This window comes from Mixophyes fleayi, chromosome 6 (genome assembly GCF_038048845.1).
Source record: "Mixophyes fleayi isolate aMixFle1 chromosome 6, aMixFle1.hap1, whole genome shotgun sequence".
NCBI lineage: Eukaryota > Metazoa > Chordata > Amphibia > Anura > Limnodynastidae > Mixophyes > Mixophyes fleayi.
The window spans coordinates 153,785,284-153,798,733 of record NC_134407.1 but is presented as its reverse complement, the minus strand read 5'-3'; the positions used below and the strand labels follow the sequence as shown (position 1 = coordinate 153,798,733).

Below are 13,450 nucleotides of genomic sequence, written 5' to 3'. Positions count from 1 at the left end.
AGTTGCGTTGGAATTTTGCGCAAACTGAATTTCACTTCAGAACAGTCAATTTCTCAGAGGACTAATGTTCCATCAATAAAACCTGTGTCCAGATAAGGAATAAGGCGGGTATTCCAAAAATAGTTTTGAAAAAATCACTCATCTCTAAGTATTGGCCCTTTAGTTTATATAGAGCTATATCCTAACACACACTATCACTTTGACACAGTGGGTCCTTAATCTTCCAGACATTTATGACACTTTTTTATGGAAAATAATCAGTTCTGTTCCATTAAAATGCCATTAGGTTGACTTCTGAGTTATTTATGTCACCGTTAAATATTCACCAGCTCTGTTATAGGGAAAGAATTATTGCCTAATCAATACCGTCCTTGTGCCTTAACCAGGCTTTGATTTTCATCAACTAAAGACAAATTCTCGCACCTTCCACTTTTGCACTCTTTCTTTTACCAAGAATCAACATGTGAGGAAACCCCCCCCCCAGATCTATTACATTAAATAATTTATGTGGTACGTGACAAATACAAACATTAGTTCTGTGCACTGTTTGTGAGGAAAGTAAAATATAATCAATAAATATTGGTGTGTAAAACGGTTTAGAAATGCACAACAGACAGATAAAAGAGATAAGAGAGGCTATTCCAAAATTATCCTAGGATTCGCATTTATTTATTGAGTAAAGAAAGAGGGAGGTGCAGCAAAAAGCCATGTTTGAGTTTCAGGCCTTAATGTTGCCATAGAGACAACAACCTTGTAGATTGGTCACCATAAGAGACTGGTTACTGTTTAACATCTCTTTCTACATTAGCCATGATTAAGAGAATCAATATGATAACAGTACAACACACTACCGTGCCTTGTTTTACAACACCTCACCTCGCAGCTCTCACCTGGACCTGTTCCTCCATGTCGGCTGTTAACTCTTTTCTAAACTAGAAACAGGCAAGAGACATGGTCAATGTCAACACCGAGCTCAACTCCAGCATGGAAATCACATACGGTAAGAGGACGTGACAATGTATAATTATTAATACTTATGTTTGCGTTTGTTGTACTGTATTTGTTATATTTTAAGGTAGGCGACATTCATAAAAAATTGTGACAGCAGATAATGACTGATACAAGACAAGCCAGAAAATAAGACAACCTTTACTAATGGACAATGCTTTTTAAAGTCACTGATTTAGCCTTATTAGTTTCCTTCAGAAAGTTTTCATTTCTGCATTTCAGACAAGACATGAGGGAAATAGACTTTGATCTTTAGTCCCACGCTTTCCTTTCAAAGTTAAATAACAACAAAGAAATATTTTTTTATTGTGTTTTATTGTGACGTGATCACCTGACTCTACAGAAGATTATTTGCAATTTTTTACACTGTAGGTTTTTATTTGTGATAATAGTTATTGTGTGTCAGTAATGCACGGGTAATTCAATATTTTTATATTGTTACACTGATACGTTGTTGTTTTTACCATCAGAAGCAATGTATAAAGACTGATATATAAGGAGGCATTCTGTATTTTTTTTACAACTCAGTATCCTACAACAATAGGGAAGTATTGAACAGAGGAAGTACACACCTTATTTTAGAAAAAAGACCCAAAGCAAACAAAATTCTGAGGTTAGCAAATACATCTTTATTGAAAGTTAAGTGCTAGAAAACATGAATGAATTATTAGCTTATTCTTAAATCAACAAGACACTTGGTAGAGCAGATTACACCTAGACAGGAAGGGAGATATATAGACTTTTTTTGATTATATATTTACTGCAGCCAAAACCCATAATATCTGGTATTATTGGACCAGATAGCGTTTTGCTAAATAAGTTTTGTCTCCTGATACTTAACTGTTGTTGTTTATGTTTTAGTTATGGGCACTACTTCATGTAGGTATATCAAATTATATCTGCTGCAATGTTACAGGGGTTGATGTTGAGTTGGACGGCAAAAGGCCGTAGCTTACATGTAAAACGGGAGTATTGCTGACATATGCAGAGCAGTAGGCATCACAAGAGGCATCCGCCTCTTCAGCAGCTTATACGTCTGGTTTGCGATTAGTCATCATCATTAGCGCATAATTGTACCTGCCCCAGGGACTGGCTGAGCTGGGGGGCAGGGGGCATCTGCACCCAGGCTGGTCCCATAGTGGGCTACCTTGGGCTGGGTCACTGGGCTACCTGTATTTTTTTCCCTTTAAAATGTTCCTAATATGCTGCTGAGTCTTGCCCCTCAGGCTAAAATTTGCCAGCCAGTCCATGACCTGCCCTATAGTAGGTGCAAAGCATACACTTACTAACTATTTCTGCAGGCTTCCATGAGCCACATTTGCGTGATCACACCTTTAGTTTACTCAGACTGTGTATGTCCCTACACCTACCCCCATTCCGCCTTTCACTTCACAGATGCGCATAGGTGGCAAAATCATGCAAGTCTGCATATACGTGCGTCCAATTTCTGTGCATTTGTACACCAATTTCACCCAAGATTTGCTACTTGGGTAAGTCCTACTCTGCATAAGCCCCAAAGTGTATAAAGCAGAGATAATTATTCCAAATTAGCAGGCTTATATTTATTTATACTATTGAAATTTAAAAACTAGTTGTTTTGTACTAAAAATCATCATGTATTATAGAAATACAAACAGACATGGACAAAATTTATGCAAGAGATTAAAGAAGTGGAATTTCCTAAAAATGCACCTGTCATTTGGGAGGCAACCATTTTGTGGGTTGAAACAAGGTCCATGAGACAGTAGCCTGTCAATTCACTAAGAAAAAGTGATGTCACTGCAGCACAACATGTATCATCAAGGGGTATATTTACTATGCGACGGTTCCGTAAAACCACCAATTCCCAGCGCCCGATGGGCTTTGTTGTTAATAAAAGTGCCATTTTAAAAAATTACTTCAGAACACCAGGAATCGGCACATAATAAATCTAACCCTAAAAATGCAATCTATTAATTCATTATTGACGTCAGCAGAAGCATCATATGGTATTGTGGAGATCAAGGCAAAGCTGTCAAATTCACCCAACCAATGCACAGTAGGGCACATATTTTAAGTCAATAGGTTCAGACTTGCTTGCTGATACCCCAAAGCAGGAAAACAAGTAGTACATTCAGTGCTAGACTTGTTAGACTATTGAAGCCCAGTTGCTCCCAAGACAGCTGTCTTTTCTGGTTATTAAATAGCCAATCCCTGGACCTCAGTAACGCACCATTGTGTGTATAGTATACTGTATACTGTCACTGTGTGACAGTATTTTAGGATCTGGAGATGTTCATAAAACACATTTCACATTGGTACTGTACAATTTCATAAATCATAGATCATCTCAGATGCTTTCATATAAACAATAACTATTGTTAGACCATGTCAATTGGATGGCATAATATTTTGCCTTTTGTTATGAGCTGTAGTTTGCAGCACATGGATGGGCCTATATGTTACAGAGAAAATGGTAATTCCTTATTGGTTTTAGAGAGTTTTCAATAACTTCTCTAAGAGGCTGAAAACCTGTGGACAATTTCTGAAATTCCCCATCAAAAATAATGTACTATATATTTATTGTAGTTACCACTGGGGACACAACGGTAGTACTGTTGCCTCGCAGAGGTAAGGCCGTAGGTTCTATTCTGACTAGGATGCTATCTGTGGGGAGTTATTTTGTTCTTCCCAGTTCCAACAGGGGCTTCAAGCAGGTACTCCCAGGAAATATTAATTATGTAATGTGTATAGACGACAATAACTTTTATATAACATAGCTGCCATACTAATGGATTAAGTACAATCAGCTGAAGAGCTCAATCCACAACCATCCAATCAGCAGAAACTAGCTAGTGCTGCTGGTAGTCATCACCAGAACCATGTGAATTATTGCACCAGTCCTCCAGGACCTGTAAGAGATGTGCATCCTGACAGGTGTATCAATATCTGCGTCCAAGTCTACCACAGTCGCATTGGCGTGAACACAGGATTGGTGTGCTCAGCATCCACTCTCTTTCACCCTCCCCCGGCCCTCCCCTCAAGTTTTAGTGTAAGGTGCAGCCAAAACTGCATGTAGATGTATGCTTGCCCTTTTGCAGAGAGCATGTGCAGTATAAAAACTTTTATTGTATGCATATAAATCAGAGGCGTGTCGTTTATAACTCTACATGAGCCCCATCATGCTCAGTTATAAGTGAACCTTCCTGCACTACAATACCCATGCTATCATGTTTACTAAACTTATTTGTACTTTTCTATAATAATTGCAGCCAATTTTCAGAATTTAAAAAGAAAGAAACATTCAGGACAAAACTTTGAACCCTGAGAATGTCCCTGGAATTTAGGAACTGTTGGCATCTAAGCACTTTCTATCTGTATTCTAGCCATATTTTCCTACTATAAAAAACTCCTGTGGCTGGGTCACACAGAAATAACTTATTGTACAAATGTATTTCAATTAGTAGCGCAGTGCGCCACTGTATATCATTTAAATGCACTGATTTTTTTATAATGAGTTGTATTTTTTACTGGAAATGTAGTGAAATTTGTTTTTCATAACTTTTCTAAAGGAAGTCCCATGCTAATTAAGCGTTTTCACTGGCTTGTGACCAACACATCCTTTAGCCTAAATGCACAGGAGGGGATCATTAGTTATCTAACAAATAATTTCATAAATCACAGATTGATGTAATTTTTTGTTACGTTTAAATTGCATTTAAATTCAAGTTTAGAAAATATTTTACATCCTGATGGTAAACATTGAATGTAATATATCAGACATTGTCGTGCCAGCTAGGATCAGGGGGCTTGGCTACCCCCTGGCAACATGTGTGTCAGAAACAGTAAAATAGAGCTGTATTTTGTATTTCAACTGTTTTATACCTTCTGAGATTTTGGAGGTCACTAGTCCGACTAACTACTGCGTAATTGTCAATATAAGGACTTCTTGAGCTAATAAGTATCACCGCTTCAAGATCCTGCTTTTGACATCTACTTACCTGCTGTAATTCTGGTGAGCTACAGATTAGACCACTCCGTTTTCCGGCTGTTCTGAGGTTGGGACCCAGCATCTAATAACAATGCTCTGCCCACTACACTGCAGCTCTGGCCAGTGTGATAGGCTAGGAGGAAACATACACAGCAACTCTGATGTGAAGGAAAAGGTCAGGGGTACCAGCCCAGGTGCCCAGCAAAAGGGTACACTAAGGGAGTCATGGCCTTCACAATTAACAGTCATAAAGAAATAAATGTGTTCACTTGGTCACTTGGTTACCTCCAGATCTTCGGCAAGATGTTGTGGATGTTGCTAAGGAGATACCAGACAAGCAGTTTACAATAAGTTGGTTTCTCAAGAGTATTGGTTCAACCTACAGAATGGCTGCCTCCACTGTGTTTATAACTTAGGAGAAATTCATCTTTTATTGATAGCATGGAGGAGGTAGAAGAAAGTTATACAAGTGAAACTAGTGGTCAAATAGGTCTGTCATAATATTTTGTTTTAGCCTTTTGAGGTCCTTAATATATCCAATGGCAACAAACCATTAAACCATATGTGTGTTACAGATGTGATATTACCCGCAGACTTATTTTTTCATTTCTTTATGCTGACTGGAAAAACCATGAGATTCCTGTTTAGAGAAGATATAAAAAAAAGTTAATAGAGAGTCAAAATAGGAGCATATATTTATAGCAAAGAACATACTGTAAATAGGCAGAATTTATTTTTCAAAAATTTTGTTTCCTTAAGTGCTCAGAAGAGATTATTTACGAAGCAGAAAAAAATGTGGACACTCAGTACATATTTTTTTTTTCTACTAAATGCACCTTTTTTATCCACCATACATAAGACCACTTTGTTATTCCACCTCTCTAATAGCAGACACTTAGCACGACCATTTGCAGGAGAGCAGCCTGTTATGGAAATGTCCATGCTCGCAAAAATACAAACTTCACTTCCATGTTCACTTCCATGTTGCAGACAAAGAATTCTGCCCGGCCGCTCTGGGCAGCATCCTCTGCCTGCCTGTCTCTGCCAACATGGACCTGCACATAATGTGCAGCCACAGTAAGCCACTGATAGAAGTAAAAAAAAAAAAAAAAGGGGACTTGCCACTGGGGGCAAGTAACAGAAGCTTTACTTCAGCTAGGCTAACAGTCTCACCTGACCATCTGTAAGGGCACACTTGGGAAGGGGAGGCTTCCAGTTACCCAGAAACCCCCCTTTCATGGAACCTCCCAGTTAGTAGGCATATTAAATAACACCTTGTCTGCAGCCTAGAGCACATATCCATGAGCATCTGCATATGTTTTCATGAACATTGGTCTGAGCAAAATTGCCGCCGTCACTTTTGTCTCTAGTGTATTACTTTTACAGTTTTCAATTTAGTGCTCTAGTATTTGTATGACATAGAAAATGCAGAAAACAAATGACTTGTTATTGTCTGCAATCTGATGTGCAGCACTGGGTAAGTAACTAACATTAAGTTTAATATTTTTTTATTTTAATTGAATGTGATTAAAGATTAATGTTAGTTTTGTAGAGTAATATTAATTTGGTTAGATTGTCAGATTTATTTAAAGCAGTTCACATTAATGTAAAGCTTATTTTATGCCTCATTCTTTTTTATGTAACATTTTATTACATTTTACTGTTATAATTTGAGTTTTCATATCTGAACACAGCACTACTGCCTAATTTCTGTTTTGTAGGCAATTCTGAATTGTTTTGCTATGCTGAATGTGTGGCCACTGCACAGTACCACTTCTCTTTATGTCATACCCATGATATACATATATACACTGCACAGTACCAGTTCTATTTATCTCATTTTCATGTTGTACATATGGACACTGCACAGTACCACTTCTCTTTATGTCATTACCATGCTATACATATACACACTGCACAGTACCAGTTCTATTTATCTCATTTTCATGTTCTACATATGGACACTGCACAGTACCACTTCTCTTTATGTCATTAACATGCTATACATATACACACTGCACAGTACCAGTTCTATTTATCTCATTTTCATGTTGTACATATGGACACTGCACAGTACCACTTCTCTTTATGACATTCTCATGCTGTAAATTTTGGAAAAAATCCCCTGCCCATACACCGGCAAAAGTCTCGGAAGCCTGGCGGTGACCATGGGTTTTTACAAAAAAAGCTTAAAGGTAAGCTTAAAATATTAAAATAAGTAAGGATTACCAGGGTTTAGCGAAAATTTCCTGATCAGGGTCAAATTTCCTAAACATCGGGAATAAAACCGACAAGGAGAAACAGTGGAGCAAATGCTCTCAGTAGCTGCTTCTGCACCAGTTGTTATTATATTGCGTCTTACACTCTGACTCAACAAAACTTCTTATTTACAGTCAAACAATTTCACTATAAAAAAAAGTGTCTGGTCACCGTTTATTGTAGCAAGTTTGTTTATGTTTTGATTTTGTTTTGTTTCAAAATTAAACATTTGGAACCCCCCTCTAGAAATCCTGCTATGACCAGTGTCCTGTCCAAAATGGATTCTCACGCTTAGCTAGACAGGATGGCTCTTTCACAGCCTGAAAAGGTAAATTTTGTCTCAACTCCCCAGGGGAACAAGTTGATGTAAAATACTTTTGAAATTACAAAAGGGAGACTAGATGTAGAATTGGGTATTTTATATAGTCATATAGGAATCATAATGTATCAAAGGAATAATATTCATAGATCATATCGACATCAATATCTATGTTTTTTTAATATAATAAAACATATGCCAAACTTAAATACTAATCGCTTTTAGAAGTTATTGTGATAAAATATTGTCCACACTACTATACTTAATATTTTCATATTCCATATGTATCTATGTGTAAATATGTGACTGTTGATTAGAGATAAAATCAGTGTTTGAAGTGGGCTGGCATATGGTGGTATGCCATACTGCCATGTCTGCTAGTGCTTTGATTGCAAAACTATCGACTTGCATTCACTTACATTGTCCATACCGCCACATCTAAGTTTCAATACCATCACTTCTTCATTACCACTTGGACCACAGGGTAAATCATATTTCTATGATATACAGACCAGGGAATATTTAATGTTTAACAATTCCCCACTGAATTGTGTCTGCAGGGGTAGTCTAGGTACTTCACAGGCTGAAGGCGCATGCTCAAAAGGTCACTGTATGCTATCCTTATTTCTGGTTTTTCCTGCAACAAAGACAAGAAATTGAACACATTTCTCTGTGTCTGTATGTCCTCCCTTTTATTTTAAGAAATTGTTTTGAATAATATTTCTGTATATTATTTTGTTATATCATTTTTATATATCTTAAGTATTGTGGCTACTTTACATATTTAATTCCATTTAATAACATTCTATCTCTGGGTTTTTAACAAATTCATGTGCTAATTTAGCTTGGTCATATATAACGATACATAACTGAAATACAAGATATTATTTGACTAATTCATTTGATTAATGGTAAATTTGACTTATTAATTGTAGTGAAATATAAGTGTAGGGAGAACCTAAACACTCCTGCAAAGTGCTAGCTTTGAAAATATCTCCTAGTGGTGAACAAACCTAGTGAGTGTGAAGTATAATTTTGAGGGGTTTAATCTTTTTAGACAGACCAGGGGGACTTGTAGTGATCAGTTCCTTGTCACATACATGTCACGCAGACTCAGGTGAATCTTGGTTGTGACATACACTATATGGACAAAAGTATTTGGCCACACCTTTTAATTATTGAATTGAGGTGTTTCAATCAGCCCTGTTGCCAGAGGTGTATAAAATCAAGCACCTAGCCATTCAGTCTCCATTTGCAAACATTTGTGATACAAAATGGGTCGTTCTGAAGAGCTCAGTGACTTCAAGCGTGGTACTGTGATAGGATGCCACCTCTGCAATAACATGGTTCATGAAATTTTATCCCTGCTGAATATTCCACCGTCAACTGTAAGTAATATTATTAGAAAGTGGAATTGTTTAGGAACAACAACAACTCAGCCATGAAGCGGAAGACTGCGTAAAATCACACAGAGGGGTCAATGACTGCTAAGGTGCATGATACGCAAATATCGCTAAACACTCTGCTGATTCCATAGCTGAAAAGTTCTGAACTTCCACTGGCATTAATGTAAGCAGAAAAACTGTGCATAATAGAATGGGTTTCCATGGCACAGCAGCAGCATGCTAGCCTCACATCACCAAGACCAATGCCAAGCATCAGATGGAGTGGTGCAAAGCACACCGACACTGGACTGTGGAGCAGTGGAAACGTGTTCTGTGGAGTGACGAATCACACTCCTCTGTTTGGCAGTCAGATGGGTGAGTGGTATTGGCATATACCGGAAGAACGTTACCTGCCTGACTGCATTACGTCAACTGTGAAGTTTGGTGGAGGAGGGATAATGGTATGAGGTTGCTTTTCAAAGTTTGGGCTAGGCCCCTTATCTGCAGTGGAGGGCAATCTTAATGCTTCGGCATACCAAGTCATTTTGGACAATGCTATGCTTCCAACTTTGTAGCAACTGTTTGGGAAAGGCCCTTTTCTATTCCAACATGACTATGTCCCAGTGCACAAAGCAAGGACTACAAAGACATGCTTTGATGAGTTTGGTGTGGAAGAACTTGACTTGCCTGCTCAGAACCCTGACCTCAACCCCACTGAACACCTTTGGGATGAACTGGAACAGAGATTGCGAGCCAGGCCATCTCGTCCAACATTAGTGCCTGACCTCATAAATGCTCTACAGAATAGAAGGGCACAAATTCCCACAGAATCTCATATCAAAATTCTCTCCCTCTTGCCATCTTAGATCTACCTCTTACCTTTACCGTCTCATCTTTAGTACCCACCTCTCACTCCCGCCTACAAGACTTCTCCCGTGCTGCTCCCCACTTACGGAATTCCCTACCATGGTCAATCAGACTTTCCCACAGCCTTCAAATCTTTAGATGCTCTTTGAAAACCCATCTCCTTTTTAGAGGTGACCTTATCCTTGATAACACTATTCACACTAATGCACCCTCACAACTATCCAAATCTCCACTCTAAGCCACACTAGCTTATCTTGTTTCAGCTGTGCCCTCTTCTATTTAGAATGTAAGCTCTCTAATGAGCAGGGTCCTTCATACTCTTTGTTTTCATGTCTGTATTTGTTTTGTCTACCTTTTATGTCCCTGTTTTATGTATGTACTGTTTCATCTACTGTCGGCGCTGCAGAACACTGTGGCGCTTTACAAATCTATGATAATAATAATAAGAATAATACAGAAACACTCCAACATCTTGTGGAAAGCCTTCCAAGAACAGTGGAAGCTGTTAGTGGGACCATCTCCATATTAAAGTATATGTATTTTAATACAATGTCATTACAGTCCCTGTTGGTGTAATGGTCAAGCTTACGAATACTTTTGTCCATATAGTGTATGTAAATGTGCTTTCTCCTATCAAATATGAATGGATTGTGCAGAAGGCAGCCCATTAAAAGTGATTTCCAATGTTCCAATCTCAAGCTCTCAGAAGACATATAATTTTCATGTCATTTTGCTGGCCTATTGAAGTACTGAACCAGGACCACACCCATATATACGCAGTGTCCAGTCTTGAACCTCACTTAAATATTATCTCCCAAAACATAAAATTTTGTTTTTACATTACAGGGTACAGTATGAGGCACATTCCTGACGATAAAACTCATTCAACCAGTGCAAACCAAATTGCTAGCTCCGCCAACTCTGCAGTATCTTTATATATACTACTTGTTTTAAACATAACTATTATTATTATTATTATTAATATTATTATCATTATTATTGTGAATCTTTATGCAGAACCAAAATATTACACTGCATTTTTACAGAGACTGCTTAATCATTCACATCAGTCCCTGCCCCAATGGAATTAACAATCTAAATTCTTTACCACGCAAACACATACCCTGACATTAACCAACCAGAATGTTCTTCAACTGTGGGAGGACCCTGAGAAAACACATGCAAACATGGGGAGATCATATAAACTTCAACAGATAGTGCCCTGGCCGGAATAGAGCCCATGGCCTCAGCACTGTGAGGCAGCAATGCTAACAGCTGTACCACTTGTTTTATAACACGCTGCAACGGTCTAGTGGGTCTGGGGCACCATGTCATCAGCTCCTCTAGCTTTAATTAAGTAAGAGTCTGCCATGAGATGGGTAGATTAGGGGAGGGTAGTGGCTGCAGGATAAGTTTTGCTGGTGAAATGGGCATGTTGTATATGGTGTACTTTGGGGCATAGTGTGTATAATGGGCACTTGGGCACAGGGCCGCCATCAGGGGGCTACAAGGAGTACAGCTGTATGGGGCCTAACAGCAGAATGTGGCCCCACCAGCCCTGGGCCCAAACCAATTTATAAGGGTTGGGGGCCTCCACAATGAATTAAGGGAGGTAGCGGGTGCCATATCTAGGCAGCAGCTGCATCTGAGATGTGAGAGGTGATGCGGGGAGAGACCTCTGTGCGTAATTAAGAGTGCAGCAGCTGGCCCCCTTGCAGGCAGCATATCTGAAACGCTTCCAAGATGTTGGGGCCCCACAGTTGCTGCTATTTGCTCCAGTCCCAGCCCTTACTAACGTCAGCGCTGAACAGTGTCGGACTGGGGCATGAAGGGCCCACCGGGGGACTGCAACGCTAGGGGCCCACCAGAGGGGGTGTGGCCAGCCATCATAGAGGCGAGACCAGACACTAAAGGGAGAGTGGTCAGCCCACGAAGGACAGCTAACACCATAGTGTAGTATATAAAGAATGTAGTGTGCCCATCCTTCTCTTTTGAAATGACAGGCTGACTGCGCACTTAGTTACTAACCTGCTCATGCTCCTCTGGGCGGTTGGATATCCGGAACTCCTACTCTCGTCTGCCCTGCTCAAAGTGAAAAACACACTACCGCGCAGGTTCAGAGAGCCCCGATGCGACTCTCTGCACCTGTGTGGTAGTGTGTTTAACGGGAGTGTTTGGCAAAAATGGGGAAGGGGGGGGGAGGAGTTGCGCTCTACCCCTACTGTTGCAAGTGCAGCATTAACACAGGTTATCCCTCTCTACGAACTAATAATATACTGAAAGTTAAGCGCTCATTGACTTATGTATTATTCCAAGTGTAATGCTAATAATAAAATTTGTATTCTTTTATCTTGAATACAAATCGTATTTTTCTATATCTTGTATTAGGCTGTGAGCAAGAGGCTCGGTTCAATTAGTGGGATAACATTTAATGTTAGTTTTATCACAATTTATTGAATCCTGGTTAAAATACATAAAAATACATTAATATAGACAAATAAAATACTCCAATTAAACCACATTATTTATATTATGAGGCATTGATTTCTATATACATACATATGGTATGGCATCAATTAAACATACATAAAAAATCAGACAAACCTAGGTATATAGACTTGGACTAGTCTAGCTACTGGGAGGCAAATGACAGTGGGTATAAATGCTGCATTGATCCAGATATAACACAGTCACTGATATCTCAATAAAATAATGCTCATAGCATACAAGTCCAGTAGATGGGAATTTGTATTTCTTTAAGTCTCTGCTAGTGCAATATAAATATTCAGATCACTGTCCACATATACCACATGGTTATTGCTGCGATGCTTTCAAATTTAACTTTGTTTACTTGCAGTTTCAATGTATATAGAGATGGTGGCCGGGTACCCAGTGTGCTGAAATCAGAGGATGTTTCTCGTGGTCCGTGCTTGTTACTGTTGGAGAGGAAGGTGCCTGCGTTCCACTGTGGAACGCATCTGTCCCTTCCTGTTCTCGCGTATGTCCAAAAGATGAATTGTATGCAAGTCGGGAGTCAGCTGTTTTCTTAGCTCCTCCCTAACAATGGAGGGGGCGTGGCTATAATGTGGAGGGGCCTACCGGTGGATAGTCCTGCTGCCCTGCAGGCCAGTACCAGCCTGGCGCTGAATAGAGAGGAGTCGAAAGGAGGCAGCAAGAACATGCAGAGAGGTTAATAAACTACTGCATGGGTTAGATGGAACCGGGGATGGGGGGGTGACTGTAGAGAATGGAGTGGTAGGCAAATGTTGGGTAGAAAATTATTTAAAAATGAAGGTGGGGTGAGAGTAGGAAGGAGGGGGGCCCTGCCTATTACATTTGTACTGGGCCCCGCAATTTCTGGTGGAAGCCCTGGTTGGGCATACTTTATAAGGTGTATGCTGGGACATTTAAGTTGGGCAAAAGAACATAGTGCATATCAGCTAACTGTCCTGACTTTGGTGGGACAGTGCTGATTCTGGGGTACTGTCCAATTCACAAAACTTAAATGCTGGGAGGTATGAAACTGTGTACTACTATGTACAGTATATGGACATGATGTAACATGTTATATTTCTGCCAACTCTTTGGGAGTGTAACATTAGTGACAGGGTGTGGTATCATCAAAAGGGATAAAAAAAATGT

At 39.4% G+C, this 13,450-nt stretch overlaps 1 protein-coding gene across 1 annotated transcript in view; it reads left to right on the top strand.

Annotated features, from left to right (window-relative positions):
* Window positions 1-881: 881 nt before the first annotated feature.
* Window positions 882-13,450, top strand: part of HNF4A (hepatocyte nuclear factor 4 alpha) — a 121,971-nt gene continuing 109,402 nt past the window's right edge. The window contains exon 1 of the mRNA XM_075176822.1: window positions 882-1,000. Within this exon, the coding sequence (XP_075032923.1) occupies window positions 952-1,000 (49 nt within the window). The 5' untranslated portion in view covers window positions 882-951. The remainder of the gene's footprint in view (window positions 1,001-13,450) is intronic.